This window comes from Antechinus flavipes, chromosome 2 (assembly GCF_016432865.1).
Source record: "Antechinus flavipes isolate AdamAnt ecotype Samford, QLD, Australia chromosome 2, AdamAnt_v2, whole genome shotgun sequence".
NCBI lineage: Eukaryota > Metazoa > Chordata > Mammalia > Dasyuromorphia > Dasyuridae > Antechinus > Antechinus flavipes.
In genome coordinates this window covers 665,613,195-665,640,876 of record NC_067399.1, presented here as the reverse complement: position 1 = coordinate 665,640,876, position 27,682 = coordinate 665,613,195, and the positions used below count along the sequence as shown (strand labels likewise).

At 43.6% G+C, this 27,682-nt stretch overlaps 1 protein-coding gene across 1 annotated transcript in view; it reads right to left on the bottom strand.

Moving 5' to 3' along the window:
* SLC16A9 (solute carrier family 16 member 9) overlaps window positions 1-27,335 on the bottom strand; it is a 41,669-nt gene extending 14,334 nt beyond the window's left edge. Inside the window, exons 1-3 of the mRNA XM_051982622.1 lie at window positions 27,138-27,335; window positions 5,668-5,900; window positions 784-927 (exon numbers count right to left, since the gene is read on the bottom strand). Of these exons, the coding sequence (XP_051838582.1) occupies window positions 784-927; window positions 5,668-5,863 (340 nt within the window). The 5' untranslated portion in view covers window positions 5,864-5,900; window positions 27,138-27,335. The remainder of the gene's footprint in view (window positions 1-783; window positions 928-5,667; window positions 5,901-27,137) is intronic.
* Between the last annotated feature and the right edge of the window lie 347 nt (window positions 27,336-27,682).

The following is a 27,682-nucleotide window of genomic DNA, read 5'->3' as shown; positions in this document are numbered from 1 at the left end:
ATAAATAAAATAAAAAGCTTTAATTTAGAAAGAAACAATAACAATCCTAAAAATGGCAGCTAGCATCTAGGTACTTCTTTAATGTGTTCAAAATACTTAGCAAACATTGATGTTCACGCGGGAACTGACTGATGTTCACAATGGCTTTAGATATAAATAGAGGATGAGGATGAGGATGATGAGGATGATGGCTAAGATTTCTGTAGCACATCCTATGTGCCAGGCACTGTGTGAAGTGCTTCACAAATATCATTTCACTTGATGATCATGACTCTAGATTAGGATGAACTAGTTGTAAATAGCTTTTAATACTAACAAGAGCTAACATTTCTATATCACCTACTATGTGCTAGGCACTCTTCTAAGTACTTTACAAATACGAATAATTCAATCCTCACCATAACCCTGTGGTATATAAGTGCTATGAATAGTCTCCTTTTACAGATACAAAAACTGAAGGAGACAGAAGTTAAGTGACTTGCCCAGGATCATGTAGTTAGAATATCTGAGGAGGATTTGAACTCGGGCCTTTCTCACTTCAGGTCCGAATGTTTCTCTGTTTAATTACCTAGCAGCCTAGATATTAGCTACTATTGATTATTATTTTATTGTGATTCATTCTTTTTTTATAATGGATGGTTCTCTATAAAGGGAGAGAAGATGAATATATTTAGAAATAAAGATGTAAAATGACTAAATCTATTTTTAATTGATACACATACACACAAATATCATTTGATTTGTACACAGTTAAAACCCATGGATAATTACAAGGTTTCTTACCAACAACAACTCCATAGGAAAAAAACAGAAAGTAAATGTTTGGGGCGTAGGCGCTGATCATGAGGCCCCCGGCCACCATGAAGCCGCTGAAAATCGTGACGGGTCTTGCACCAAAGTATGAAACACAGAGGCTACATATGGGACCTAAAAGTAAAATAAAAACAAACAGTAAGTTTAGCGGAGCTGCGATTTCCCCCTCCCCAGCCTGAAGGAACATTTAAGATCAAATAAAAAGTCCCAGATTCCTAGGGAGTCTTAGATCATCAATGACCGTCACCATTTGGGGCGCCTTCCAATTTCCCCCCAGAGCAACTTTTGCTCCCTGAAGGGTGTATACAGCAGGTGGTCACTAAACACTTCAGCTCTGTGCTCTAGGCTCTCAGGATTAGCTTTGCCTGAGTGGATAGTTCTTGTGATTTGATGGCACTGAAGATTTCATCCTTCAGTAGAGAAGTTGGAAATTGACCCCTCGCACTTCTATAGGCTGGTTCTCGCTGAACAAACACAGTGGTCCCTTTCCTGGCCCAAATACAAAGCCTTTCTATCCCGGCAGAACCTGTCAGAACTTGAGTGTAGCATTCAAGGGTTTGGGTCTCCTTCCCATCAAAATGAGTCATCAGAAGAGGACTGTATTTCCCCTATTTCTGTGACCCACACAAAGGAAAAACGATTGCTGATTGAAGAGCAGACCGTTACAGTTCTGCCAGCACAAATAGGGACAAATCTCCAGCAAAGATGTTCACTTTTTATTGTACTGCTGATTTCACGGAGTCTCATTTATCTGTAGACCTTCACGTTTCCGCCATCGTTTCAGGTCAGTGTTTATAGATCCAATGGATATAAGCAACATTTGTTCTTCATAATGAACTAGGAACCTTTAGGACTTGGAAATAACCTCACTCAAATGATGGAAAATCTTGGAATTCTCAGGCTTTTAAAGGAGACATATACATCTGACCTCTAAGAAATGTGAAAGCCATAAGACAATAAACTTCTCAGGGGTCCTCAAACTATGGCCCGTGGGCCAGATGCAGCAGCTGAGGACATTTATCCCCCTCACCCAGGGCTATGAAGTTTCTTTATTTAAAGGCCCACAAAACAAAGTTTTTGTTTTTACTATAGTCCGGCCCTCCAACAGTCTGAGGGACAGTGAACTGGCCCCCTATTTTAAAAGTTTGAGGACCCCTGCTCTAAATAATATTGAACAGGAAAGTGCACTCCTAAAGATAGCTGACCAATATTTCATTGGATTTAGGATGCTATTTCCCTATTACTGGACCATAAACTCCTTGAAGACAAGACTGACTTTGCTTTTGTTTTGCAACTCCAGCTCTTGGCACAAAATAAGGCCTTAATAAGTGTTGTTTTTGTTTATCCATTTCTTTCATTCACTCAGAGCTGGAAAGAGCCTTAGAGATCACAACAGCTCAAAGTTTCAAGATTGGAAGGACCTCAGGGGCAATCTAGTCTAATAAGCATCATCTCTATAAGGTGACCTTTAAGGTGCTTGAAGACTTCAAATGAGAGGGACCCTATTATGCCCTAAAACAACATTTTAAATAGCTCAAATTAGCAGCCTAAATCTGAGCGTCCAAAGTTTCTGTACATGATTTCTAGTTCTTCCCTCAGGGACCAAATAAAGCAATTTTATTCTCTCTTCCACATAATTGAAGCTGGTTATGATGTCTCCCTGTCCTTCCCCCAAGTCTTTTCTTCTCTAATTTAAATGTTTCAGTTCCTTAAACAGATCCTCCCCGGGTTTATCCCCCAGGTCCTTCACCATCACAGCCACTGTCTTCTTGACACTGTCCAGCTCATCAAAAGCTTCTCGAAAATGGGTCAGGCACCCAGTTTGGAACATATTACACTAGAGGTGATCTGATCTGGGTACAGACAGTGGGATTGGCGCCTCCCGGAAGGGAACCATAGAGATCACCTCATCTGATCATTTTCAGCTGTATTATGAAGAAATTACTATTCGATTATAGCATTTATTTGTTAGCCCATACATATGACTCAATGCTGCAGGCAACTAAAACTATCTGCTAAAAAGGAGTTGCCAATCTGTATGGCAGAGGGGTTTCCATGTCAGAAGTTCCCTAGATCCCACCTCAGGTCACCTCCAGTTGGATCTTTCCAAGGAGCCCTCACACATGCTCTCTTGCGGCAGTGGGTCTCCCTTTCTCAAAGTCTCTCCCCAGTGGAATCCATTGACTGCCAAATTGACATTCTTAATTAGTAGTTCTGACCACAAAAAAAGGTTCCCTATTGTCTCCAGGATCAGATGGAAAAATCATGTTTGACTTTTAAAGCCTTTTACCACTGGCCCTTCCTACCTATCCAATCTCTTCACGCTCTGCTCCCCCTCCTGATACTTGATAATCCAGAGATGTTTGCTGTTCCTCAGACAGGAGAGCCCATCTCCTGACTCCATCTTTGCTCCAGGCACTTACCCCTCATTCCTGGAAGGCTCCCCCTTCTTACTTTTATCTCCCGACTCCCTTTTCAAGACTCAGATCAAATCTCATTATCTGCAGGAAATTTGTTCCACTCCCGTATTAGTTTCTTCCCTTCAAGATTATCTCCCTTTTGACCTGTGAATCTGTCTTGTGTGTACCTAACTACTGACATGCTGTCTTTCCATCAGAATGAGAATTGTCTAAAAACAAGGACGTTATTTTTGCCTTTCTATACTTTACCAGCACTTAGCACATTGCTTGGCACATAAGTACTTATAAATATTTGCTCAATGAGTGACTAATCAAAGGTCTAGTCTGAAAAGATTAAAAAGGAAGAAGAGCAAAGGAAAATTTTTTGAAAATGATGAAAATGTTAAGAAGTAAAAATGATCATCTCGAGAGAAGTACCTAGCCAAACGCCAGCAGATTTTTAACTCGCTACCCATGTTCACACTTCAATCTGCCACACTCCTTGTGGGGGTGGAAGGTGGGGAAGGAAGCCCCAGAAGTGTAAATTGTCACTAGCAAAGTCTTTCCCATAGGATGAGAATCGGCCTTTTTGTGATTGATTGGCAGACCTCAGCACATAAATGCTTTTTGGGGCCTGCTGTGATGGAAGAAGACCTGCTTGTGATCATTCAGTTATATTTCTGCTTCTGAAGTCCATTTACACTCAGACCATATCACACAACAGTGAAAAAACAGCAAGCTTGACAGCCATAAGCCCTGCAATACAACCTATAAAATCTAATAAACTCATGCTTTTTGCACCTAAAGATGAGAATCTCCCTCTTTCTCCTGGAGGGAAGTTGGAGTGGGTCAAGTGGGTTTGAAAGGTAGGAAGAAGAAACAGATGGTTCTGCTGGGACGTTTGCCCCGCGACAATGGGCCCCAGATCCAAAGTGTCTTCTCATGCAATCCCCTTATTTTATAGACAAGGACGAAGAGGTTCTGAGGAAATAAAAGGCTTTCCCAAAGCCATACATCTGAGAGCCTTAGAGTGTCCTCCAGCTTTTCCTACAAGACTGCAATGAATCCTTAGGAGAGCAATCTGATGGACAGGCCAGGACCGATGAGAACATTAGGCCACTGGACAAACTACTCTAGAAGGGTTCTGTTAATGGATGACATAGACAAGTGTCTAGATGGAGGCTTACAGAGGGGATGTTCTAACAGCTCAGGCTTCAGGCCCAGGAAAAATTCAACAACTTGTAAACCAGGTAGATTTGGGGGGGTCGCTTTTCAGACAAAAAAATGACTTCTTCCTGTACAGTATCTTAACAGAGTAGCTAGAGTGTTAGATCCAGAGTCAGAATGGTCTCTGTAGCTATGTAACTAAAGACAAGTTCCAACACTCCTCTAACCCTCAGTTTTCTCTGTAAAATGGGGACAGTGATATAGGAATTTCCCATTTCCTGGGGTGGTTGTAATGCTGTAATGAGTCCACGTGCTTGGCAAATGTAAAGGCACAATAAAACTGTTAGTTCTTATCATCAAGATAAGTGAGAAACTTGGAAGAGTCTGTTTCTTAGGAGGAAGCATGAAGGATCAGTATATCTCTGTAGACTCTGAGGATAAACTTGGAAGACAAAACTCAATAAAAGGTTCATTGTGGATTGTTAGAATTATCTTATAAAAGTGATCATTAAAAAATTAAGATTCGGCAACACTATTAGACCTATTAATCAAAAAATCAAGGGGTATATTAGATAATTGTGGAAACGCATTTGGAGGAGAAGAAGGGGTGGGAAACAAGCATCTTATGCAACCCCTTAATTTCAGAGCCCCACAGAGGTGGGATCATATGACTTACTACATGGAGTAGAATTAAGCAGAATTACGAATTTGACCCAGGTCCTCTAACCTTAAATTTAGTATCCTGTTTTACCTTTACCAAGTTGTTGTTTTAGTCTAGTTAATGTGATTTGACTTGTATTGATATGGCTGAATCCACATCAAACGTCATCCAGTGGAATGGAAACTCCTTGAGGGCAGGAACCATTTTATTCTTGCCTCCATATCCCAACGCTTGCCTCAGAGTTCGTAATTAGTGCTAAATGTCCTGTGTCCAAACCACTGACTGAGCAAGTAACCAGCACATCCTATGGATGCACAGAAAGACCCCATTGTGTGCACTGCAGAGTTTGGCAGGATAGCCTTCAGCTTCCAAACCTTCCCCTGTTCCCCACACTCCATGATTTGAGCAAGGATGACTCTATGAGATGGTCCTAAATCCCAAAGTAACAAATGTCAAGCGTCAACAGACTTTGGAGATTATCGTGTCTTTTTTCTACAGAGAAGAGAATGGAAGCCCCACAAGGGGAAGATCAGCTCCTCAGACTCCAACTCAGAGATCCCTAAAGCAACTTAATACCAGATTTTTCACTTCCCTTCACAAAACAGCCATTTATGTAGAATTACTTACTTAAAATCAAGCCAACTCCATTGGCGAGGGATCCAACCCAGGCGGTCTTTCCTTTCCCTTCATGGAAGAGATCCAGCCATTGGATGTATAAGACTCCGACAGCCAGTGGGGACCCATAGCACAGAAACTGAGAGAGGAAGGAGACCACGACAATCACCCAGCCCCATCCACCATCCGGAGGCTTTTTTAATCCCATGGTGAAGTAAAGTCAGGAGGTAGTTCAGCAGCAGGTCCTAAGCAAAAATGAAACAACAAAAGAAAAGGACATTTAGAACTCACGGTAGGTCACGTATACATTAAGCCACTGTTTCAATCTTTCATTCATTCAACAAAGACAAAATGAAAAAGAACTTAGGACTGCTCTCAAGAAAGTTATAAAAATTCTCCTGGAGATAAACAAAGGAACGAATATAATTTAGTCAGTGCAAATTAAGTATATTATCTTGTTTATACTCAATCATTTAAAAACCAGAAGGCATGAAGGACAATATGGGCATACATCTTTGGGCCCTCAAATCCAGGCCATGATGTTTTGGGAAGTTAAACTTTACTGAGCTCTTCCTCTTTGTGATTTTCTTGATCCAATCAATCCCACATCCCCTGGTAATTTTAGGCAAGATTTGAACCCAAGACCCTTGGCCACAAGGCAAATGCACAGCACTACAAATTTCACTCTATCAGGCTACTTACTATCCTTCATACTAAAAATAGTAAGACTTAGGATCATAGATTCAGGACTGGAAGAAATCTTTGAGGTTCAAAGGCTGAACTAGTCAGCACTTTAGGGTGGATGCTTAGACCAAAACCAAACAGTCCCTGACCTCAAATAGCTTCCATTCTAATGGGGGCAGGGGGAGAGAGACAACACGGACATAACATATCCAATTAATATATAAAACACAGAAAAATTAGAGAATTTTTTTCAGAAAGGTACTAGAAGCTGGCAGGGAGGAGGGTGCAGGAAAGGCTTCAAGAAGAGAAATTTATAGGATCATAAATCAGTGCTAAGAGATTAGCAGAGGAAGAAATTTCCCTAAAGTCATAATAACTCATAAACAGCTGAATCGGGACCAGAAAGACCTCTTTGTCTCTGGAGATTTAATCAGTCACACCCTGATAGAACAAACTGTCATTTCTTTAGCTGAGGGGCAATATCCCTCATGTTTACATGGCCCCTTTCCTTGATGTTTCCTGGAGTTTACAGTAAATGAAAAGCCAGAAGTACCATCTTAATAGCTCTGAGTCCCCAGTTGGGAAATTCCTCACATTTACAGAGAATTGACTCTCTTCCTTGATTTCAATTTATATTCATCTCTTGCTAATCCTCGTCCTGTTGTAGGGGAGTCAAAATAGAATTACCAGAAATTTACAGCTAGAGAATGGAGCAGAGAGTAAGTTACAGTTTCCTACAGGGGCAGCTAGGTAGAACAGTAGAGAGAGAACCTGGATCTACAGTCAGGAAAACCCGGATTCAAATCTGACCTCAGACATAAACAAGCTGGGTGAGTCACTGAGCAAATCAGTTTCCCCAAGTGCAAAATGGAGATAATAACAGCATCCGCCTCCCAAAGTTGTTAGGAGAATCAAATGAGATAATAATTGTAAAGTACTCAGCACTTCCTGGGTGCTATGTGAGTATTAGTTATTATATTACTAGAAACTGTGAAAAGAGCAGATCGTTTTTTGGACCTTCCAGCCATCCTGGAAGAAATGGATACAACCAGTAGTTTTTTTTTTTTTTAATTATTAGTATAGCTTTTGATTTACAAGACATATGCATGGGTAATTTTTCAGCATTGACCCTTGCAAAATTTTCTGTTCAAATTTTTCCCCTCCTTCCCCCCCCCCCCCCAGATGGCAGGTAGTCTCATACATGTTAAATAAGTTAAAGTATATACAACCAGTAGTTTCAAGCCAAGTCTTCTGCTCCGAGATGTCTGTAGGGCCTATGGCAGCCCAATCTTAGTTTTACTTTTTTGTCTGTTGCCTCTGCATTGCTAATTCTTTTCAGTCCAATTCTTGAAGTGCCCGGTCTTTTTTTAGCCTATCTCTCACTCTCCACTTCTCCAAACCTCTCTTCGGCTCTCTTTTCTGTGGCCCTTCTCCAAAGAAACTTAAAACGCTTGTGGTAATGGAAAAACTCCCTCTGGGTCTGATCCCACAATAGCTTCTTTTCTGAAATTGGGAAGAAATCTAACTCCTAGGGTCTTAGGTAACGTGGGGCCCCCCTGGCCTGGCAGAGGTCCAGGTCTTACCCAAATGACTATATAGCACAAACATAGCCCAGTTAATAATTCATTGTGCCGACAGTATTTCCACAGAGCTTTGATTTCCCTGGCATGGATTATCTCAGCAGTGGGGCACCCTGTCACCCATCCTCACCTTCTCATTGACTTGTCCATCAGTCTTTTGCAGAAGACCAGCCATTCAGGGTCCCTCTTTTAGGCACAGACCCTCTCTGGATTTCTATCTTTTCTCTTCCCATCGTTCTGTACATGACTGGCTACTTCCTTTGCCAATCACATATCTCCTTGTTGCCCCTTATTCCACTTCTTGATCATTGACATGTGACCACCTTTTCATGGCCACCACGTGTATCTCCATTTCCCTGTGGGTCAACTATATCTGTGATCTCTCAGGGGCTGGAGCATTTCAAATTCACAGCCATCCAGCACTGACAGAAGAACTTTGAGATTTAAATGATAGGGCTTCACACTCGGAAAAAGTTTATCACTGTTAGAATTCTTGCCTGACTTCTCTTTTTTTCCTAAAGCTTTTTATTTTCAAAACATCATAGATAACTTGACAACATTGTGTTCCAGATTTTCTCCTCCTTCTCTCCACCCCCTCCCCTAGATGGCAAGCAATTCAATATATGTTAAATATGTTAAAATATATCTTAAATCCAATATGTATAAACATATTTATACAATTCTCTTGCTGCACAAGAGAAATCAGATCAAAAAAAGAAAGTAAATGAGTAAGAAAACAAAATGCAAGTGAACAACAACAAAATGAGTGAGAATGTTATGTTATGATCCATACTCAGTTCCCATAGTCCTCTCTCTGGGTGCAGATGGCTCTCTTCATCACACCTGACTTCTCAAAAGCAATAGAGCCCACTTTCTTCCCCCTCTCCAATCTGGGGCCCGAATCCCCACCCATCTGCAGTGCCAGTCCCAGTCTGCTGATGAGGGTGCCCTGTGAGCCATTCATCAGACCACATGCCATGGTCTGCACAGTGTTTCTCACCCATTTAACCCAAACCCCGTTCCTTTCTCCATGTCACCATATGGTCTCCACCATGAGGCAACCCAAGTCTACAAGTTGGGAATTACTGGTGTGGGATTCAGCCTCTCAGAACTATCATTCGTATTGTGAACGAGGAGAGAAGAGAGACAAAGGGGAGCAGCTTTAGGATTGGGTGAAGAGCAAAGAGGTCTAATGAATGACTAAACAGACTCCCCAAGTGGAAGGATTCCAGTGCCATGCCCTGGCTGAGTTTCAGTTCTGATTGGATTTGTGCCAATCGGCTCTTATTTTTTCAACCCTTCATCCCAGTTGAGTAAACCTTGTCTGCCGGTGTAGGATGTCAGAATCCCGCATTAGGCAAGTGTTAATATACTCTTTTTTTAAAGTTTATGTTTTGGTCTCTCGCCAACATAAATAACAGGGTGCCTCCTCCTAGCTTTAGATCTGAGGTACTATGTTTCCTTTCCAATTTATCCTCCAAGCAGATTATAAAACACAAATCTCACCGCAACACTCTCTTGGTCAAGAATCTTCACACGTGTGCTGTTGATTCTGGGATAAAATACACAATCCCCAGCCTGCCATTTAAAGATCCTGACGGTGGGGATCCAGCTTACCTTCACAGGTTCACTCCCTGTTGCTTATTCCCCTTACACGCTCTGCCTTCTAGCCAAAGAGACCTTTCATTATGCTTTGTCCTTTCATTCCATGTCTCACCTCCAAATCTTTGCAAAGACTGATCTCCACATACTCCCTCCTGGCCGCCACTACTTAGAATCTGGACCTTCCTCCAAAGCCCAGGGAGTTACTTGCCACCTCCTGGCTCAGTTGTTAGTTCTCTCTCATTTTTCTAATTATTATGTGTCTAACTATCTGTTTATAATATACAAGGCCACCTATATGGTGGGTCCGACTAATGGCTATTTGGATTGGAGAGCCTCTTTGCCCTTTGAAGGGCTTTTCTCCCCACCATCCTGCGGGGCAGAGCTGTTTGACCATCCCCATGAGTCTCAGCGATCTTGGGTCACAGAGCTGATAGAGTCTGAACAAGTCTCCTGCCTCCAAAACAAGTGCTCTCTTTACTCCTCTCCTCCACCAGGCAAGATGAGAGCCCCGTCTGACCAGGAATGGGGAGCTGGGGGACGGGAGTGGGGGCTTCCAGGAATACTGGGCCGGCACACCCAGCGCTCCCTTTCTTTCTTCCCCAGTCCCAGGACTGACTCATCCATTTCCCTTTCCACTGCCAGGAATTTAGAAGTTTCTAAAAAACCAACCTCCTTTTTTTTTTTCCACCTGGATCCAGTCAGGAAACTTTCCAGCCATGGTTACACCAAATATTGGAAACAAAGTCCGTCTGCCTTTCAAAGAAATGATGAGACTTGAGCCCCCCAACGACTTTATCACTAAGTTAGGGCTGAAGTGTCTGGGGGCAATAAACAGGCCTAGACTCTGCCTAGAGGTAGAGCAGAATGAAGAAATGAGTCAGCCCCCGCTAGGTCAGGAGAAGAACAGACCAGCCTTGGGGGTCAAAGTAGGGGATCTGACAAAGCCCCTTAAGGGGCTGGCTCCCTTAGATCCCACCTGAGACTGGCCTGGTTCATTTGAAACATAGAGCAGGGGTAGGTGGAGAAAGGCAGCTCCAGGCAGGAGAGGGAGGTACGAAGGGCATTTTATAACACTTTCAAAAAGTCAAGAAGCCCTGAGTTCAAATCTTGCCTCTGACCCATATTGACTCTATGACACTAGCCTATCTGCAGAGAGGTAGGGACATTTAGACTTGATGTGAATAAACTAAACAATCAGATTCAGCCTCTTAAAAACCTTAGCTGAGGGCAGGACCGGTCTCAGTTTGGCTTTGACTCCCCAGTCTGTGGTATTTACTAGATACTTAATAAACATTGACTTGTAAAGTGAATGACTGAGAGTAATAACATTATTCAGAATTGTTTTTTCTTCAGGCAGAAAAGCTTAAGCCTTTGCCCTTCTTCCTCATCTTGGTCTCTTGAGAATCCTTAGCTTACTCCAAGCCTCAGTTTCAACCCTCTATAGTCAGGCTGCCTGATCCTACCTCAGTTATTAGTGCTCTCTTCTGACTGCTCATCATTTACTTCTCTGTGATCCCTTCAGAAATCGTGCTGACGGCAGGAACTCTTTCTCATTTGAAGTTTGTAAGCACAATGCTCTGTACACAGTAGGGATCAGATAAATGCCTGTCGACTTGATCTGATTATACATCAGAAGTGCTTAATTAAAGCTTGCTAAACTGAATTAAATTAAATTATTATATATTATATAAATATTACTTAATTAAATATTATATAATTAAATTAAAAGCAGAGTGAGCTATGACACAATTTAAAGCAAAAATCATGGGTCACTTGTTTAATTGAGAAATACTGACCCATTAACTGGCTAGAAACGGGAAGCAATATTGTCCTCATAGCCTCACTTTGGCTGTTATTTATGGCAATTTTGGATTGTGAGACACAAAATCGAGGATATGGGAAGTGTCACCAATCTCAGGGGTAGAAGGGGTCACAGAAGTCATCCAATCAATCTGAACTTGAATAAGAAGTCCAGGATTACCCATTCAGCTCACGGTCCTTTAGTCTGTTGGAAAACCCCCAAGGATGGGGAGCTCACCCCTGCCTTCGCCAGCTGGGAGGTTCTGGTATTAAGTAGGAAAGGCTTCTTTCAGAAGGAAGGTGGGATTTGAGGTTTGAAAGAAGCCAGGGAAGTCAGGAGTGATGAGAACTCCAGGCATGGGGAACTGCCAAAGGTCAGGAGATAAGAGTTCTATAGATAAAGTTCTAAAATAAAGCAGAGAAGTCAGTGCACTACCGCATAGAGTACATATAGAGGAGTAAAAAAGATGGGAAAGATAGAAAAAGTCCAGGATGTTACAGACTTTAAGAGCCAAAGAGGATTTTGAATTTGTCCCTAGGTGGAAGAGAAGGCCATTACCAAGAGTTCGGTAAGCTGGTGTTTGGGTAGGGGACGGATATGATTGGACCTGCCCTTTAAGAAGATTAATTGGCTTCTGAGCAGAAGATGAAATAAGGAGAGACCTAAAGCAGGGAAGAAGGAAAAAAAAATTACTGCCAATTAGAAGGTTAATACGATAATCCAGGCATGAGGTAATGAGGGTATGGACCAAAGAAATGGCTTTTAAGATGGGAAGAACAAAAGAGACGTTAGAAAAGCCAAAACAACAGCATTTGATAACAAATGAGATATATGGTGTGAGTGAGAGTGAGGAAGGGAAATACAAAGGTTGTGAGTCTCAGTGACTGGGAGGATACTGGAACCCTCAACTGTAAAAGAGAATTTAGAAAGAAAGATGTGTTTTGGGGGAAGAACGAGTTCAGCCTTGGAGATGTCTACTAGGAAGGTGCAGAGGTGAAGGTCAAGAAAGAGCTTGGGGCTAAATAATTAGATTTGGGAACCATTTATAAGGAAAAAATAATCTATATTATAATATAGAGGGAAAAGAGAAGAGGACCCAGGATAGAGCCTTGGGTGACCCTTGTGGTTGACTGAGATAAAGTATAAGAAATTAAAAGCAGTGGTCATACAAGTAAGAAGAAAACTGGGAGAGAGCAGTGTCACCAAAAACTAGAGAGGAAAAACAAATAAGGGAGTAATTGATAGTTTTAAAGGTTGCAGAGAGATGGAGAAAGATGAAGATTAAAAAGAAAAAGTCACTAGATTTAACAATTAAGAGGTGATGGGAACTTTGGAGAGAGCAGTTTGAGTTGAATGATGAAGTTGGAAGGCAGAGAGTTTAAAAGAAAAAGAAGGGAGGTGGAGGTACCATGTAATATTCTTCTCTAAATTCTCTGGGAGCAGGTTTCTTGGGGGGCTTCTGGGAGCAACCTTCCTTTCAGTTCAATAATTACCCTAAATGCAGTCAGCTGTTAAAGTCCAAATCCTTTATTGTCTCCAAAGTCTTATCTCTTTTTCTGGTGCCCGGTTAGCTTTATTTTTTATTTTTATTTTTTAAAATAACTTTTTATTGACAGAACCCATGCCAGGATAGTTTTTTTTTAACAAGATTGTCCCTTGCACTCACTTCTGTTCTGACTTTTTCCCTTCCTCCCTTTACCCCCTTCCCCAGATGGCAAGCAGTCCTATACATGTTAAATATGTCACAGTATATCCTAGATACAATATATGTGTGCAGAACCAAACAGTTCTCTTGTTGCACAGGGAGAATTGGATTCAGAAGGCATAAATAACCCGAGAAGAAACACAAAAATGCAAATAGTTTATATTCATTTCCCAGTGTTCTTTCTTTGGATATAGATGCTTCGTCCATCCTTGATCAATTGAAACTGAGTTAGATCTCTTTGTTGAAGAGATCCACTTCCATCAGAATACATTCTCACACAGTATCGTTGTCGAAGTGTATAATGATCTCCTGGTTCTGCTCATATCACTTAGCATCAGTTCATGTAAGTCTCTCCAGGCCTCTCTGTATTCATTCTGCTGGTCATTTCTTACAGAACAATAATATTCCATAAAGTTCATATACCAGGCTGAGTTAGCTTTAATAGAGGCCTATCTCTCTCCTTGATTCCAAGAGCTCCCGCCACTAGTTCTTTGCCTCTGCCAGCTTCAGCCTCCAGCTCCTTTCGAATGAGCTTCTAGTGGGCTTGCCCTTTTTGGCCCTGAGAGCTCCTCCTTATAGATGCTCTCTTCAAGGTATGAATCTTGTGGAATAATAGTAAATACTAAGTACATGTAAATTAGAGAATCATTATCTCATCAATTCCACTGACTTGGCACCTTGTAAGAATCCTAACAGTACCTACCAATTGTTGCTGGATGTCTCAAGAAATCTAGCCATGAAGGAGAGGAGAGATAGGAAACTAGCTGGTGGCAATGAGCAGAATAAGGGAGAATTGTTTTTAAGGATGGAGAGATTTTTCCAGACAAGTAGCTAGGAGACAAAAACTAAAGATTGATGAAAAAGTGGGTATGATAGAAGGGCAATTTTGGAAGAAAACAGTTCCATTTGTGCAAGTAAAGGAGTTTGCCTGGGCACGAAGGGTCCCCTCTTCCTTCTACAGGCCCCAGTAAAAAATCAAGGACTGGTTCTCTAGCTTCTGTTTGAAGGGCACCTCCTCTCAGAAGCTGTGCTTCTCAAAGTTGCCCAAGAGCATAGTAATCTACTATTCCTATTGATGTTTCAGGACACTAAGACCTCAGATGTGACAATAAAGCTTTTTGATGATGTCTCAAAAGATTGGATAATATCCACAGAAAGTGAGGCTTCCTGGAGAACTCTTAATTCTCCTTATCATCCCATAAGCTTCTTCATTTTGCAGTCATTCCATGCACATCTATGCCTTGGCCAACACACAACAGTGGGTTAACTCAAGCACAAGTTGCCAAGTCTACAGGACCTTGGGTCCATCTGTCTTGAAGTTGTACCAAGATTTTACAAGGATGCAGGGCCAGAAAGGGCAGCAGAAACCTACTCCCCAAACTGCAACTGGACAGAGAAGGAATTTTCCCCAAAGCTAATTAAAAAGGAGAAAGGCACTAGGTAGATCCCAGGGAGAAAGGGCTTTTGTCCCCCCTGCCTTCACAGCCTTCCTACTGATAGTCACGGTAACAGAATATTGCCTCGATACATCAGAGGAGACCATTATCATCTCAAACTGAGCAGATTGGTCTTGGAGAGTTGTTTAAAGTCTTGAAATTAACACAATTTGTCTATGGTCAGACAAATGGTATGTATTTATGGACTTGACTCTGATCCATCCTTCAATCCACCATGTTCTTTTGCCTCTCTACAACAATGTTAGCTATTTGAAAACAGTTCTTTTGGGATTCCAGTGCACCTTAATCCTAAGAAACGGCATAGCATAGACAAAAGATCGAATTCTGGCCTCTGACTAGGGCTGAAGACATTGGGAGGATGAGAGGTTGAAGCTGGCAGAGGCAAAAGACTAGCAGCAAGAGCTCTTGGAACCAAGGAGAGAGATAGGCCTCTAAGAGAGCTAACTGGGCCCAAGGAAGGAAACAAGACTTAAAGGAAAAAATAAAGGATCTGGATTTTGACACCTGATTGAATTTGAGGTGATTATTACTTTGAACTGAAACTAAGGCTGCTCCCAGAAGCCCCCCAAGAAACCTGCTCCCAGAGAACATTATATTTGAGAGAAAAACATTACAATTATGAATAAAAAAAATAAAGGAAAAGGTCTATGTAAGCATCAGCTATTATTATAGTCACTAATAATAATAATTTTAACAGTTAATATGAATCTTATTATCCCTTTAAGTAGTTATATTTAATGCATCTGTTTATTTATAATTGTTGTTTTTCTTTTTTTTTTCCTGGCCTGTGCACCTCAGATACTTTTAGTTAAAATTAGTTTAATATTTAGCATTATATTTTTAGTTAAAATTATATAGGGCCTCCCTTGGAAACTCCCCCTCCCCCAATTAACACTCACAATGGAGTAGTAAAAACATGTGGCTACCCCTGTATTTAAGGTATTCTGTAGATCTGCATGTCTAAATCTATGGTTTATAAGCCCCTACCCATAAGATTGCCCAAGAAGTACACATAACTAATTCAAAGAGAAGGCTTCTATTGAAAAGAAATTATCTGAACAATAGTAACATTTTCATATACCTCAGGCAGAAAAGGATACCCACATTTGGGTAAAACATGTAACCGAGGCCATTCATACCTAGAGCCCTGAAAAGCTTTTTCATCTTTTGGTATCTCTATGCTGTTCTCCACTGGCTTGGAATCTCTTTTGGTTCTAGATGCTCAATTCCCAATAGCCAGAGTGACTTTCTTCTAAATTCACAGAGGTTTCAATCTTTAAAGTTGACTACTGTCTCAGCTTTAAATTGGCTTCCTAGAAAGCATGTCCTGCTTTCTAAAGGGCCGTGAAGGATCTGGCCAACCTTTGGCCAGTCAATGGCCCAAATCTCCTATAATTCCACTAGTTTTCATGGAAGAACTTCTTCAGAAGTCAGAGTTAAAAGAGTAAAAGTCTATATTTGTTGTTTAAAACCCTCAACGTTCTTTCCAATTCTTAGATTTTGTAATGTTTACTGTCAAGATTATTTTTCCTTCATATTTCAGTTTGGGGGCTTCCGGCCTTTTGGTTCAAAAGAAGAATGACCAGACGATTCATTGCTTTAGAAAAACCAAACTCCCTTTAAGGTTAAAGGTGCAATGGGAAATCATCAGCGTCATTTCCTCAATGTATGGCAGGTGGGAGGAATCAAAAAGATAATAGTGAAGATGGGGGAGAGACTGCATGGTGGAGTGACCCATGGGCTAGATCTGAGGTCAGAGGAACTGAGTTCACATCTCAGCTCTGCCCGATTTGCTATGTATCCCAGGTAATCTCTCTTGGACAGAAATCTTTTCCAGTTATAAATCTACAGGGCGGCCCAAAACAATAAATATTTATTAACTCCATGTGTCTTATGGTTTTAGCTTTGAAATATACAATAATAGGATGGCGAAAAACTGTTGGTTGGACCAAAATTGACACACTTACTTTTGGCTCTTTTGAAAAACTGAAATGTGTAGGTATGTTGGAGAAGGGACTTGGGGAAAGCAGTGACACTAAAAGGCACCTAGAAAAGAAGCCAATAAAACATCCCTAGTTATGTCCCATGCCTGAACTCCCAAGATCCTAGTTTTCTCCAGAGAAAAGCAACATCAGAAATGCTCAAAAGATGAAAACAAAATAGTTGAAATCTCTTTGCTGAAGGATTTTTTAAGCCAACTGTAGTCTAGAGGGAAAGGGCCAAGAGCTGGGATGGTAACCAGAGGCTTGTTGTCGCTATGTCCCCTTCTCCCATGGGGCATTTCCCCTGTGCTCCTGCAGAGAGGGGGTCACATGAATGCCACCATTAGATGTGGCAGATCCCCAAAAAGCCTCCCCATTATCCCCTCGCTAGAAAATAACAAGCTTATTTCTTCCCTCAGGGCTCTAGAGGGTGAAAACTTCAGTCCCAAGACAGAGTGCAGAGAAGCGTCTCTGTGTCTCTCTCTCCGGGATTTCAATGGGAACAGTCCCAAGGAGCCAGAATCCTCAGGGCTGTGAGCTGCCCTGGTCAAAGGCAGCCAGCTGGCTCACCGCGTCCCTGCTTAGCCCAAGCTCTCACCCCAATGAGAGGCACTTTGGGAGGAAGGATCAACCACCCCTGTGTGATGCTAATGATAAAACCCCTAGCTCATTCATTCGATTCACCAAAACATGGACATACTTGCCAATTTTGTAGGGATTTAAAATTAATTAGGTTATTTGAGGAGCCACAATGCTTTTATTTTTTCATTTTTGATATTGTAAACCCAGGGCCTGGCAATCACCCAATCAACAAGCATTTATCAGGGCTTTCTATGTGTCAAGCTTTGGGTAATGAGCTAGGGAGAAAAAGCAAAAGTAAAAATAGTCCCTGCCTTCAGGAAGTTCACATTCTAATGGTGAGACAATATAGCCATTCATAGGTACTGGTATACAAAGATGATACAAAGTAATCTTGGAGGAAAAGGCAGTAGTATCTGAAGAGAACAGAAGCAGCCTCTTCCAGACAGAAATGCTTGAGCTGATTCTTGAAGGAAAGCAGGAGGGAGGGAATTATAGATGTAAAGAAAGGCTCAGAGGTGGGAGATGGAACATAATGTGTGAGGAGCAGAAAGAAGGCCAGTAATGAGGTATGTAATCACTATGAAGGAAAGAAGAGGGCTGGCTGTAAAGGACTTCAAAGGTCAGAGGGCCAGCACTCAGCACAGTGCCTGGCACATGATAGGGACTCACTTGGTAAATGTTTAGCGACTGACTAACTTTATATGTATCTTTGCCAAGAAAATTCCAAATGGGGCCATAAAGAAGTGAATACAAAGAACAAAACTTTGTGTGATCTTAGAGGGAACAGAGAGTCAGTAATAAGAATCCATTGATTAAAAGGATGATGTGATCAGACATGTACTTTAGGAAAATGACATGGGCATCTGTGTGGAGAAGAGATTAGTGGGGAGATACCAAGAAGAAGCATTATGGGCCAGAACTCTGAATTTGAAACAAGGATTCTTACAAGGTACTCACTCAGTGGAATTGATGGAGACAATGGTTATTTAGCATGGTGCTTAACAGTTCTCTAGTTCAGTACATGCTTGGTCAAATTCAGAATCAGAACTAGGGAAGACAGAGAAGTGGTGGCGGGCTCTCCTCCTTCGCTTCTCCACTGAACGTAAGATCTGGAAGGCCTCCAGAAAACTAGCCGGGCCCCAAGTGAAGGAGACAAGACTTTGAAGGAGGCAATAAAGGATTGGGACTTTAACCCCTGGCTACTCGTGTGGTGATTACCGAACTGAAACGAAGACCCCAAGAAAACCTCAACAGAGAACATCACATTTTAAAGAGAATACTACAAAGAAGGCTATTACAATAATTCAGGGGATGCGTGATGAGGACCTGGCTAAGATGGTGGTTTTGTGAATGGAGAAAAGGAGCCATATGTGAGCCATGTTGTGGAAATGGAAACAAGACTTGGCAACTGACTGGATATGAGGGTGGGTGACATGGATGATTGAGAAAGAGCTTAATGTTAAGAATCCAAAATGACATTGTCACCTTGGCAATAAGAGGGAAGTCTGGAAGCAAATGGGGTTTGGAGGAAAAGGTAAATTTTGGTTTTGGATTAAGATGACAATGGGACATTTATTTCAAAGTGTCCAAGAGACCATCAGTAATGAGAGAGCAGAGCTCAGGGGAGAGATGAGGATTCTATATGCTGATCTGAGACTGATCCTCATGGAGATGATAATTAAACCCATGAGTACTGAGGAGATGATGAAGTGAAAGAGTACAAAGCAGAGAGCTCAGGTCTGATACTTCATGCACAGCTACAGTCAGGAGTGTGCTATGGAGAGTAAAGAAGCAAATGAGACTGAGAAAGATCTGACATACGTGTAGGAGAACTAAGAGAGAACACTGTCCTCCCAACCCAGAATTGCTAGTGACAATAGTACATGAGAAGACTTAGAGGGGGACAGGATGACCCTCTTCAAATGACTTAACAGCTGTCTTACACAAATGAGATTGGGCTTGCTCTGCTTGGTCCCAGAGGGCAGATCCAAGGGCAACAAATGGAAGCTGAAAGGTGAGGATTTGGCCTTGATATATGGAAAATTTTCCAGGAATGGGAGCATTTCCTAAAAGGGGAAAGGGCTACCAGGGTTAGCAATGAGGTCTCCCTCCCTGTAGGCGGTCAGAAGAAAACTGGCCCGCCACTTGTAAGAAAGATCACAGAGCACAGTCTTGTTCAGACACTTTTTGATGAGCTGTCCTTAGAAGCCTTAGGGTCACTGAAGCCAGGAGCACTAACTAGTTATCTTACATCAACTTACCATTTGTCCCTGTGGTACTTGTTCTTGTTCTGTCATCCTTAGGGAAGCTGTTAGCTTTTTTTTTTTTTGGCCATGAAGACAGAGCCGAACCTATGATTTCACTTGTATTGGCAACTCCCAGATGAGGAAATGCCTTTCTACCAATGCAAGCTACCACTAGAGTGTCAGGCAGTCTTAGAAAGTAGCCTAGGGGCCAAAATCTTGTGACTTAAGTCTGATTCATAGAATCAGAGGTGAAGTTTTAACATAGGACTTTCTAGCTATTTATTTATTCATTGACTGTACTATTACTCTTTTTTAAAAAATCATATTTTAATGAACTCTTCTGAAAATGAGGGTACTTCCTGATATTGTTGACTTATAGCCCTAGAAAAGCAAAAACCAGGCCAAAAAAAAGGCAGAAAAAGTTTTGAATACTGCAAGGATCTTAGGAAGTGGTTACTAGTTTCCTAGTATTCTGCATCCTATTTTGGATCTTTCTTTGCCTTGAAATCATCCCCCTGATTTAGCTAAACAGACTCCCATGATTATTCAAGAAAGCTGAAGTATCTGAAGTAGACTGTTGTTTTGACAAAAAGTTATACAAAGGCAAAAAGAGAAAATTTGCACTGAAAATTAAACTTTATTCCTAGACAATATGAGCACTTAAATCACTTTATATTAAAATAAGAGCCAAATGATTTTAAAAATTGTTTTTATACTTCTTGTTTCTTTAGGAATTGAAGGTTGATTATATCTTAGCAGAAATTGAACAGTGCAAATCATTAATAGCCATGTTTTGTTCATGGAGAAAACCGAAGTCAGAAACGTTTAAAGCCTTTCTCACAGTCACATAGCTCCTATCAGAACTAAAGTTCAAGCTTTTTGCTGGCTCCAAATTTGTGACATTTCCCATCACACCACTCTAATGCTCTCATATCATGATCATTAGATCATAGGAACATAAGGTCATAGATGAGAGGTTTAGAGAGGACTTCAGTGGGAATCCAACCTCCTTGTTTCACACATGAAGAAACTGCCCCCTAGGGGTTAAGTGATTTTTCTCGAGGTCACACAGATGTTAATCATCAGAGCAGGATTGGAATCCAAAGTCCCTGACTAGAGTCAGGATGCTTTCCATGGCTCTCTATATTGTCACCAAGACCACAAGATTCAGAATAGGAAGGACTGTACTGAAAGACATCAATTTTCAAACCTGTTGGGTAACAGAATCATGGGATTGGGATCGAGCACTAGAGCCTGTTCATTTCACAGATGAAGAAACTGAGGAAGATTCTGAGATGTAAATCATTCTCTTGCCCTTCTGTGAAAGGGAAGACATATAAAATGAAAGCGATAAGCAGAAACATCCCTTTGACTTCCTCGAGATCATTTGAAAGAATCCATGATCATAGACATGTCCAAGATCACACAGCTAGAATGCATGTGAATACAGATCTTCCTGAATCTAAATCCAGAGCTCCATTCACAAGTCAGGACTGCCCAGTTCATGACAATAACCAGAGATCTCCCCGGCATTCTGTACTCAACGTTGTCTTTAGGTTCTGCTGACCTCTCCTTTCCAGTTTTCTTTGCTGTTAGTCACAAATAAGATTTATGTTCTTTTTTCTTCCCCCCTCTGAAAATTTATTTAGTCAGGCACTTGCTTCCTTCCTCCCAACTACTTCCATTCTTGGTGTTTGAGCCAAAACTGATCAGGCTAACTTGGTTGCAAGATACTATACTGACGTAAGGCTAAGGGCAGATTCTAGGGCATCCGATCCAACCAACAAAAACAACGATTTTATTTTTGAGGAAACGGATACTCCGAGAGATTCATAGATTCGCCCATAGTCATGGAACTGGTGATACGGAAGGGAGCGAGGGAAGGCTCCAGACTTGGTTTTCCTGCTCCAAGTTCAACAATCTATCCATGAGTACATCACACAGCCTTGCCAGGGCTTCTCTAGCTATAAACTAAAACCGCCATGTTGAAAGCATGGCCCTAAGTAAACTGGGACTTAGCCTGGTGTAATTATGAGAGTATATGAATGTTTTATTTGTATCTGGTTGGGTTTATCTCCACTTTTCCATTACTTAGGGGTCTATAAGCCAAAAATCCTTCAACTCATTAATCTAACTGAAATTAGAGGATCTTTCAAGGTTCTTAATTCTATGTTGAAGAAAATGAACAGAATGCAAGGGTCAACTGGTCAAGAGCACAGAACCTTTGAGGCCATATAGTCCCAAGCCCTCTGGACAATAACTCCAGGCACTCGGTCATCAATCTTTGCTTGAAACCCACAGTGAGGAAGCAACTACTATTTCCCAAGGCAGCCCATTCCTTCCCCCTCAAAAAGGTTCATTGTATGTTTTGTTTTTAGAACACAGTGATTTCTAGATATCACTCCCCAACCATAACCAAATGAGTCCTTTCTTCAGTCAAATAGGTATTTATTAGGTAATAGGTGTCTGGCAATATGCGAGGTGCTGGGACACAGAGTCAAAAAGGAGACACCCCTGAGCTCAGAGTGATTATGTCTTAGCAGAATTCTTCTAAAACGGGTCCATGGATAGATTTCAGGGGATTTATGAACTTGGATGGAAAGAAAAAATACTTCTCCAATTTCAGTGACCTCTAAGTGAAATGTAGCCCTTCCTTCCATTATGGATAGATGCACCAAAAATATTCTGAGAAGGCCTCCAAGGGTTTCTCCAAACCACTAAGAGAGTCCAGGACAAAAAATTGGTTAAGAACTCTCGGACTAGAACAGAGAAAAGTAGGGATGCCAAACCAACCACCAGCACATGGTATGACAGGAAATAGGTTTTGGAGTCAGAAAATCTACTAGCTGCATGACCTGAGACAAATGACTTGACCTTCCCAAATTCCTCTATAAAATGAAAGGGACAACTTGACCCCTATATTCTCCCTCTCCCTCTTCTTAATCTGTGAGCCTCTGATTGAGTCTGGGCAGCTCCCCTTAGTACAAAGCTCTTCTGGACATAGATCCTACCTCTCCCTCTTTACACCTGAAATTCTCTGTTTTTGGCTCTGCCTTTTCAGGGCTAAGTTAAATGAGCAAAGCCTGAAAATTTGGAAATGGGCACTTAGGTGGAAAACAAAGCCCTGCCCCCTTGTCTGTGGGACCTTCAAAAATCACTTAACATCTCAGTCTCCTCATCTGTTAAAAAAAAAAAAAATTCAGAGTTGAGTCTAATCACCAAGGTCTCTGTGATTCATTCTCACACATCACAGCCCTTCAAATATGAGGGAAAGGAATTAATACTCAGCAAGTCCCTACTATGTGCCAAGCATTCTGCCAAGAATTTCCTGTTCTCACCAGCATTCTACTCTCCACCTCTGATTCCTTCATCTGATCATCACACGGCATGAGTTCACCATCCAAACTCCCCTCCTCTGGGCCTTCCTAACACATCCCAATACTCCAATGAGCCTTTTGAGGGTCAAGGCCAGGCCCACTTCTAAATGTGCTGCCGTGCTAACAGCCAAAGTCATCAGAGGGAAAACAATTCTAAGTGTAGCTGGCGGCCAATTAATACTGCTAAAGCTTTAGGTGACCACCTGTCCCCAACTGGTTCCAAGAGTGTTGCTTTCTTTCCTTGGAACACAAATACTCTTTTGCCCCCATGTCCATCAAGGGTTTGTTTTCCACTTTTTTTGTTAAGAGATAGACAGATGGCAGATGGCAGAGTGAGGAAGTCACACAGGCTTGTTGGTCCTTGCTTAAATCCCAGTCACTCCATTTTTTTTCCCACAACTATATATTCCCATGTCAATTTGAACCTCTTCCCTAATCCACATTGACAAAACAAGGCCTGCCCCTTGACCTCAGAGAACTCTCTGGATCTATCCTAGAGCATCATTTATTTATCAAAAAGTTTTCCTTGGGGAGAGTGCAACAATCTTTGAATATGTTGAAGAGGGAAAAATTAGATTGGAGGAACTAGGGTTTAAAATAGTTTCTGAGTGAGAGGTGATCATAAAATTCAACTGGTTCTTTTACAGATGAGGAAATGGAGGCCCAAAGATGTCAAGTGACTTGATAAAGATTCAATAGGGATTTATTAACAGAATCAGAATTAGAATCCAGGTCTCCTAACTACTTGCTTGTCCAGTGTTCCCACTGCCTTTCTTATTAAGCTCTAGAAAAATGAAGCTTTCTCCGATCAGATCAAAATGACCTGCTTGTCATTTCCGGAACATAAAATTCCACTTCTGCCCTATGCATTTGCACAGACTGCAGCGCCCCCCTCCCATACTTCTCTTGTCTACTGTGTATTTCTTATCTCTATCTTTGGGGATCCCTAAGTTCTTCCAAGGCTTCCAAGGCTTAGCTCAAATGCTTCCTCCTATAAGAGACCGTTCCCATCACTGTTCCCACCAAGTTGTTACTTCTCTCCCAAGGCCCCTGAAAACTGCATATTCTTTATTTTGTTTATTATTATCACCTACAATATTAATATTGTTAATTAACAGTTTATATTAATAATTAATACAACAATAACATTAATAATAATAATGTTAATTAATTATCTGTGTCCATGTTGCATCCTGCCCATGGAATGCAAATTCATTAAGGACAAGGACTTTCATTTTTTTACCCTCAATACCTCATAAAGTTTTTGTCACATACAGCAAGTGCTTAATAAGTGTACATATTGACTTTAACTGGCTCTATAGAGAATAGAGAAAGGGGAAAGGGAGCCACTAGAGAGAACACCAGATTTAAATACTGTGTACAGGACAGAAAATGGCCAAGTCAGAAAGCTCTCGCCACTGTTTCCTAGGGAACAACGTTCACCACTTTCCAGGCTTTCATTCACACTTACCTATATCCCATCAACCCTCAAAAGTTTATCTCCTTCATAAATAAGTTCCCACCATTGCCAGTTTGCTAGGACCTCTCTTCTCTAACTCCATTTACATTTCCTCAGCATTATCTAAAATGGGATGATCAGGGCTTTGCCTCGGGACAAAAATATTTAGAGGATGCAGATAATACCGGAAGAACTGTTCTGTAGAAACAACTGAAAGTATCGCCTAATTAGCAAAAAATAATTAAAATAGGAAGCTCCAGTGGTTTCCTCCTCTAAGCAGGCACACCCCAGGAGCTTCTCCCCGGCTGGCTGCATACACTCTGCTGTCTGTGGTGGACAACCCAGCAATGGCCTCATGGGATCTGGGCCACTCTTTCTCCTCCTTCCTCTGCTCATGTGTGGGCCAATGTCAGTGAGTGTAAAAATCACTAGTCATGATTGCGGATCTACTCCCAGCTGTAGAACTTTATTCTATGAGAGATTGCCGGTCCAAGTTGAGAACCAGCAATGGTGTGTGTGTGTCTGCCATTCCCTGACCAGCCTGCCTAAGTCTGGAGATGGATTAATCAAGGGATGAGGAGCTTTCAGCTTTAGAGACTCCCAAGGATCTCTAACAAGGGATAGTTGAGTGTTTAGCTCCCCAAAGCAGAGACAGAAATAGATACTGGACCCATGATGACATTGGGAGAGGGAACTCCCAGATAAGCAAATTACCGCTGCTATTGGAGGTCAGCAACTTCTCTGCGCTCTAAGCAGAGAGGTGAAGGGGCTCAGGGGATGCTGAGGTGGGTGGGACTCCCAGACAGCTTCCCTTTAAAATTCACTACTCCTCTCTGCTTGCTGTCATCTTGCTGCTTGATCCACCGACCCCAAGGTTAGGTTAAAAGTGTCATTTCTAATTTTGACATCTTTGAGGAGAGGAGGGAGTCACTGACATCCGGGCATCCGCAACAAGCAAAAGACAATTTTCAGAGAGACTGAAAGGACTAGGGCTGGAGAAGGGCTGCTTTGTTTTGTGTTTTAAAAATCTTGAATTTCAGTGACATATTACACTCACACCCCCAAGTGACTACTGGCCATTCGGAAATAGATGTTCCACAGATGTTTAAAATCCCACATACCTCAAATTGAACCCATTAACACTGAGGGTGCGATAGAGCTCCTGGTGGCCCAGCTGAGATCTGGGGTATTCCTGAAGGGTGGCCGTGGGGGATTGTGCAAATGCACAGGGTGACAGGTGAAATGACATGTTCAGGAAATGCACAGCAGGTCAGACGTATTTGATCAGAGAAAGCTGCCTTTTGTTCAGACCCAATAAAGAAGTCTTTCTGGGCTCCTCACTCACCCTCATCACAGGGATGCAATCTGTGTCCGGGCCCTGTTGTTTAGAGCTTCCCAGCCCCTAATCTCACACTTGTTGGTGCAGGTTCTAAGCATCTCACACCACTCTTCCCACTGTACTCAGCTACCAAGTGATCTCCTCAAAGGACAGACCTGACTTGTGGGCTCCCCTACTCCACAAGTTCCTGTGGCTCCCTATGACCGACCAGTATCAAATAGAAAATCCTCTATCATTCACCATCTGTCCCCCACACCACACACATCCCTTTGCAGTCTTCTTGCAGCTTTCCCATCCTCTATACTCTGAAATATAGAGACTCTGGTTTCCCTGCTGCTGCTGCTCAACTAAGACACTCCATCTTCCAGATCAGGATCCCCTTTGGTCATTGTGCCTCTTCACCTCATGGTCCTGGCTTGCCCGATTCCAGTTCAGACGGCTGAACTTCTTCAGGCGGCCTTCCCCGGCCCTTCAGCCCTCCAGCCCCTTCTCTCCGATATACCTCCCCTTTACCCCGTAGAGATCACACACAAACATAGCTGTCCCCGGTGCTTAGCGCAATGCCGAGCCCACCCACAATAGGTGTTTAATAAATGCCTGTGGGAGAATTAAGGAATATAGCCCGCTTTCTTTGCCCCCGCCTCCCACCTTCCCCCGGCCTTTCTTTAGACTCTATTGTACGTGGTGGGGGCAGGGGCTGCCTCAGTTTCACCAGCAGTCAGTCCTCGGAGCCTCGCTTTGCACTGGGCAGTGACGTTGCCCGGGAGCTTTTTTTTTTTTTTAACTTTCAGGTACAAGAAGTCTCTCTTACCCACTTTCTCTGGGGACCGACGGACCCGAAGCCAGGGCTCCCCACGGCGAGCCCCAAACCGAAGGAATCAAAGCCCCCTTCCCCGGACCCGCTGCTCGCTCCTGCCGCCTGTCCGAGTTTCCATAGCGAACGCCAAACTCTGCCGCGAGCTCCCCGGCAGCCTAGGGCGCAGGTTGGGCCAGGTGGAGCGGAACCTGGTCGGGGCCGCTGAAGCCGGCCCAGCTCGGCCTGCAGCCCCTCCCCAGCGCTGCCCCGCGGCTGCCGCCTCCTGCCCAGACTCCGGCCGGGAGGGGAGCCGCGGTCCCGGACCCCGCTGTCCGAGGGCCCGAGTGCCGGCTCCCGCGGCTCCTCCTTGGCCCTGCCCCGTAGCCCCGGGGGCACAGGGAGGCCTCGCTCCCCACCACGGTCCTGCGTGGGACACAACTTTCCCAAAGAGACCACCTGGAAGTGCTCGGCTTCTCCAAGTGCCCGGAGTGCCCCCAAGCTCTGCGAGCTACCCGCCGAGTGCCAGGCCCGGAGCCCCCTCTCACTGCGGGGAAGGGTTGAAAGGAGCGCCCCCCAAAAGTAGGCGCGCGCGCCAACACCCACACGAACATCTGCACACTCTCGCTCTCCCACGCCCCCCTCCCCCAGACACCCCCATCCCCATCTCCAGCGAGAGAGCTGGGAGCCAGTTCCAAGCTGCTCGGAGGCCGGTGACAGCCTCCCTCCAACCCCCCACTCCGCTCGGGCTCGGAGCCCTCGCGCCTCGGAATCAGTGCGGGCAGGAAGTCCGGCGGGAGAGTGGCCGTGGCCACCGGCGCACGGTCCCCCGCCCCCGCCCCCACGCTGCTCTCCCGCTGTAGCCCCTTTACCTGGCGGTGCTGCGGCGCCGGGGTCCTGCTCCGGGAGCAGGGGGCGCAGCTAGCGCGGGGGGCGCAGGGACGGCGGCGGCCGCCCGTCCGTCAGTCCGCCGGCTCGTTGGTCTCTCGCACTGGTGGCCCCGCGGCACAGGGTGCAGCTATTTATCGCTGCGGCCGCCGCCGCCGCCGCCGCGGGGGGATTGGGCAATGACCCGGCTCGAGCCGCGCAGCACCGGCCCGCAGGGGAGCCGCCGCCCTCCGGCCGGGCGGAGCGCTCAGCCCCCGGCGGCTGCCACATGGGACAGCGAGCCGCCCCCCCCTCCTCGCCGCCCCGGGGCACCTCCCCCCCCCCTCCTCTCTCTCCTTTTCTTCCTCTCCCTCCTCCCCCTCCTCCTCGCCTTCCTCCCCTCCTCCTCCTTCCCTTCCTCTCCTCCTCCTCCTCCTTCGCTCCCCCCGCTCCTGCCGCCGGGGACGCTGCCGCTGCTCTCGGCCAAGTTCTTCCCCCCAGCTCTCCCTCTCGCCTTTGCGGGGCACCGAGGCCAGTCTGAACTGGTTGT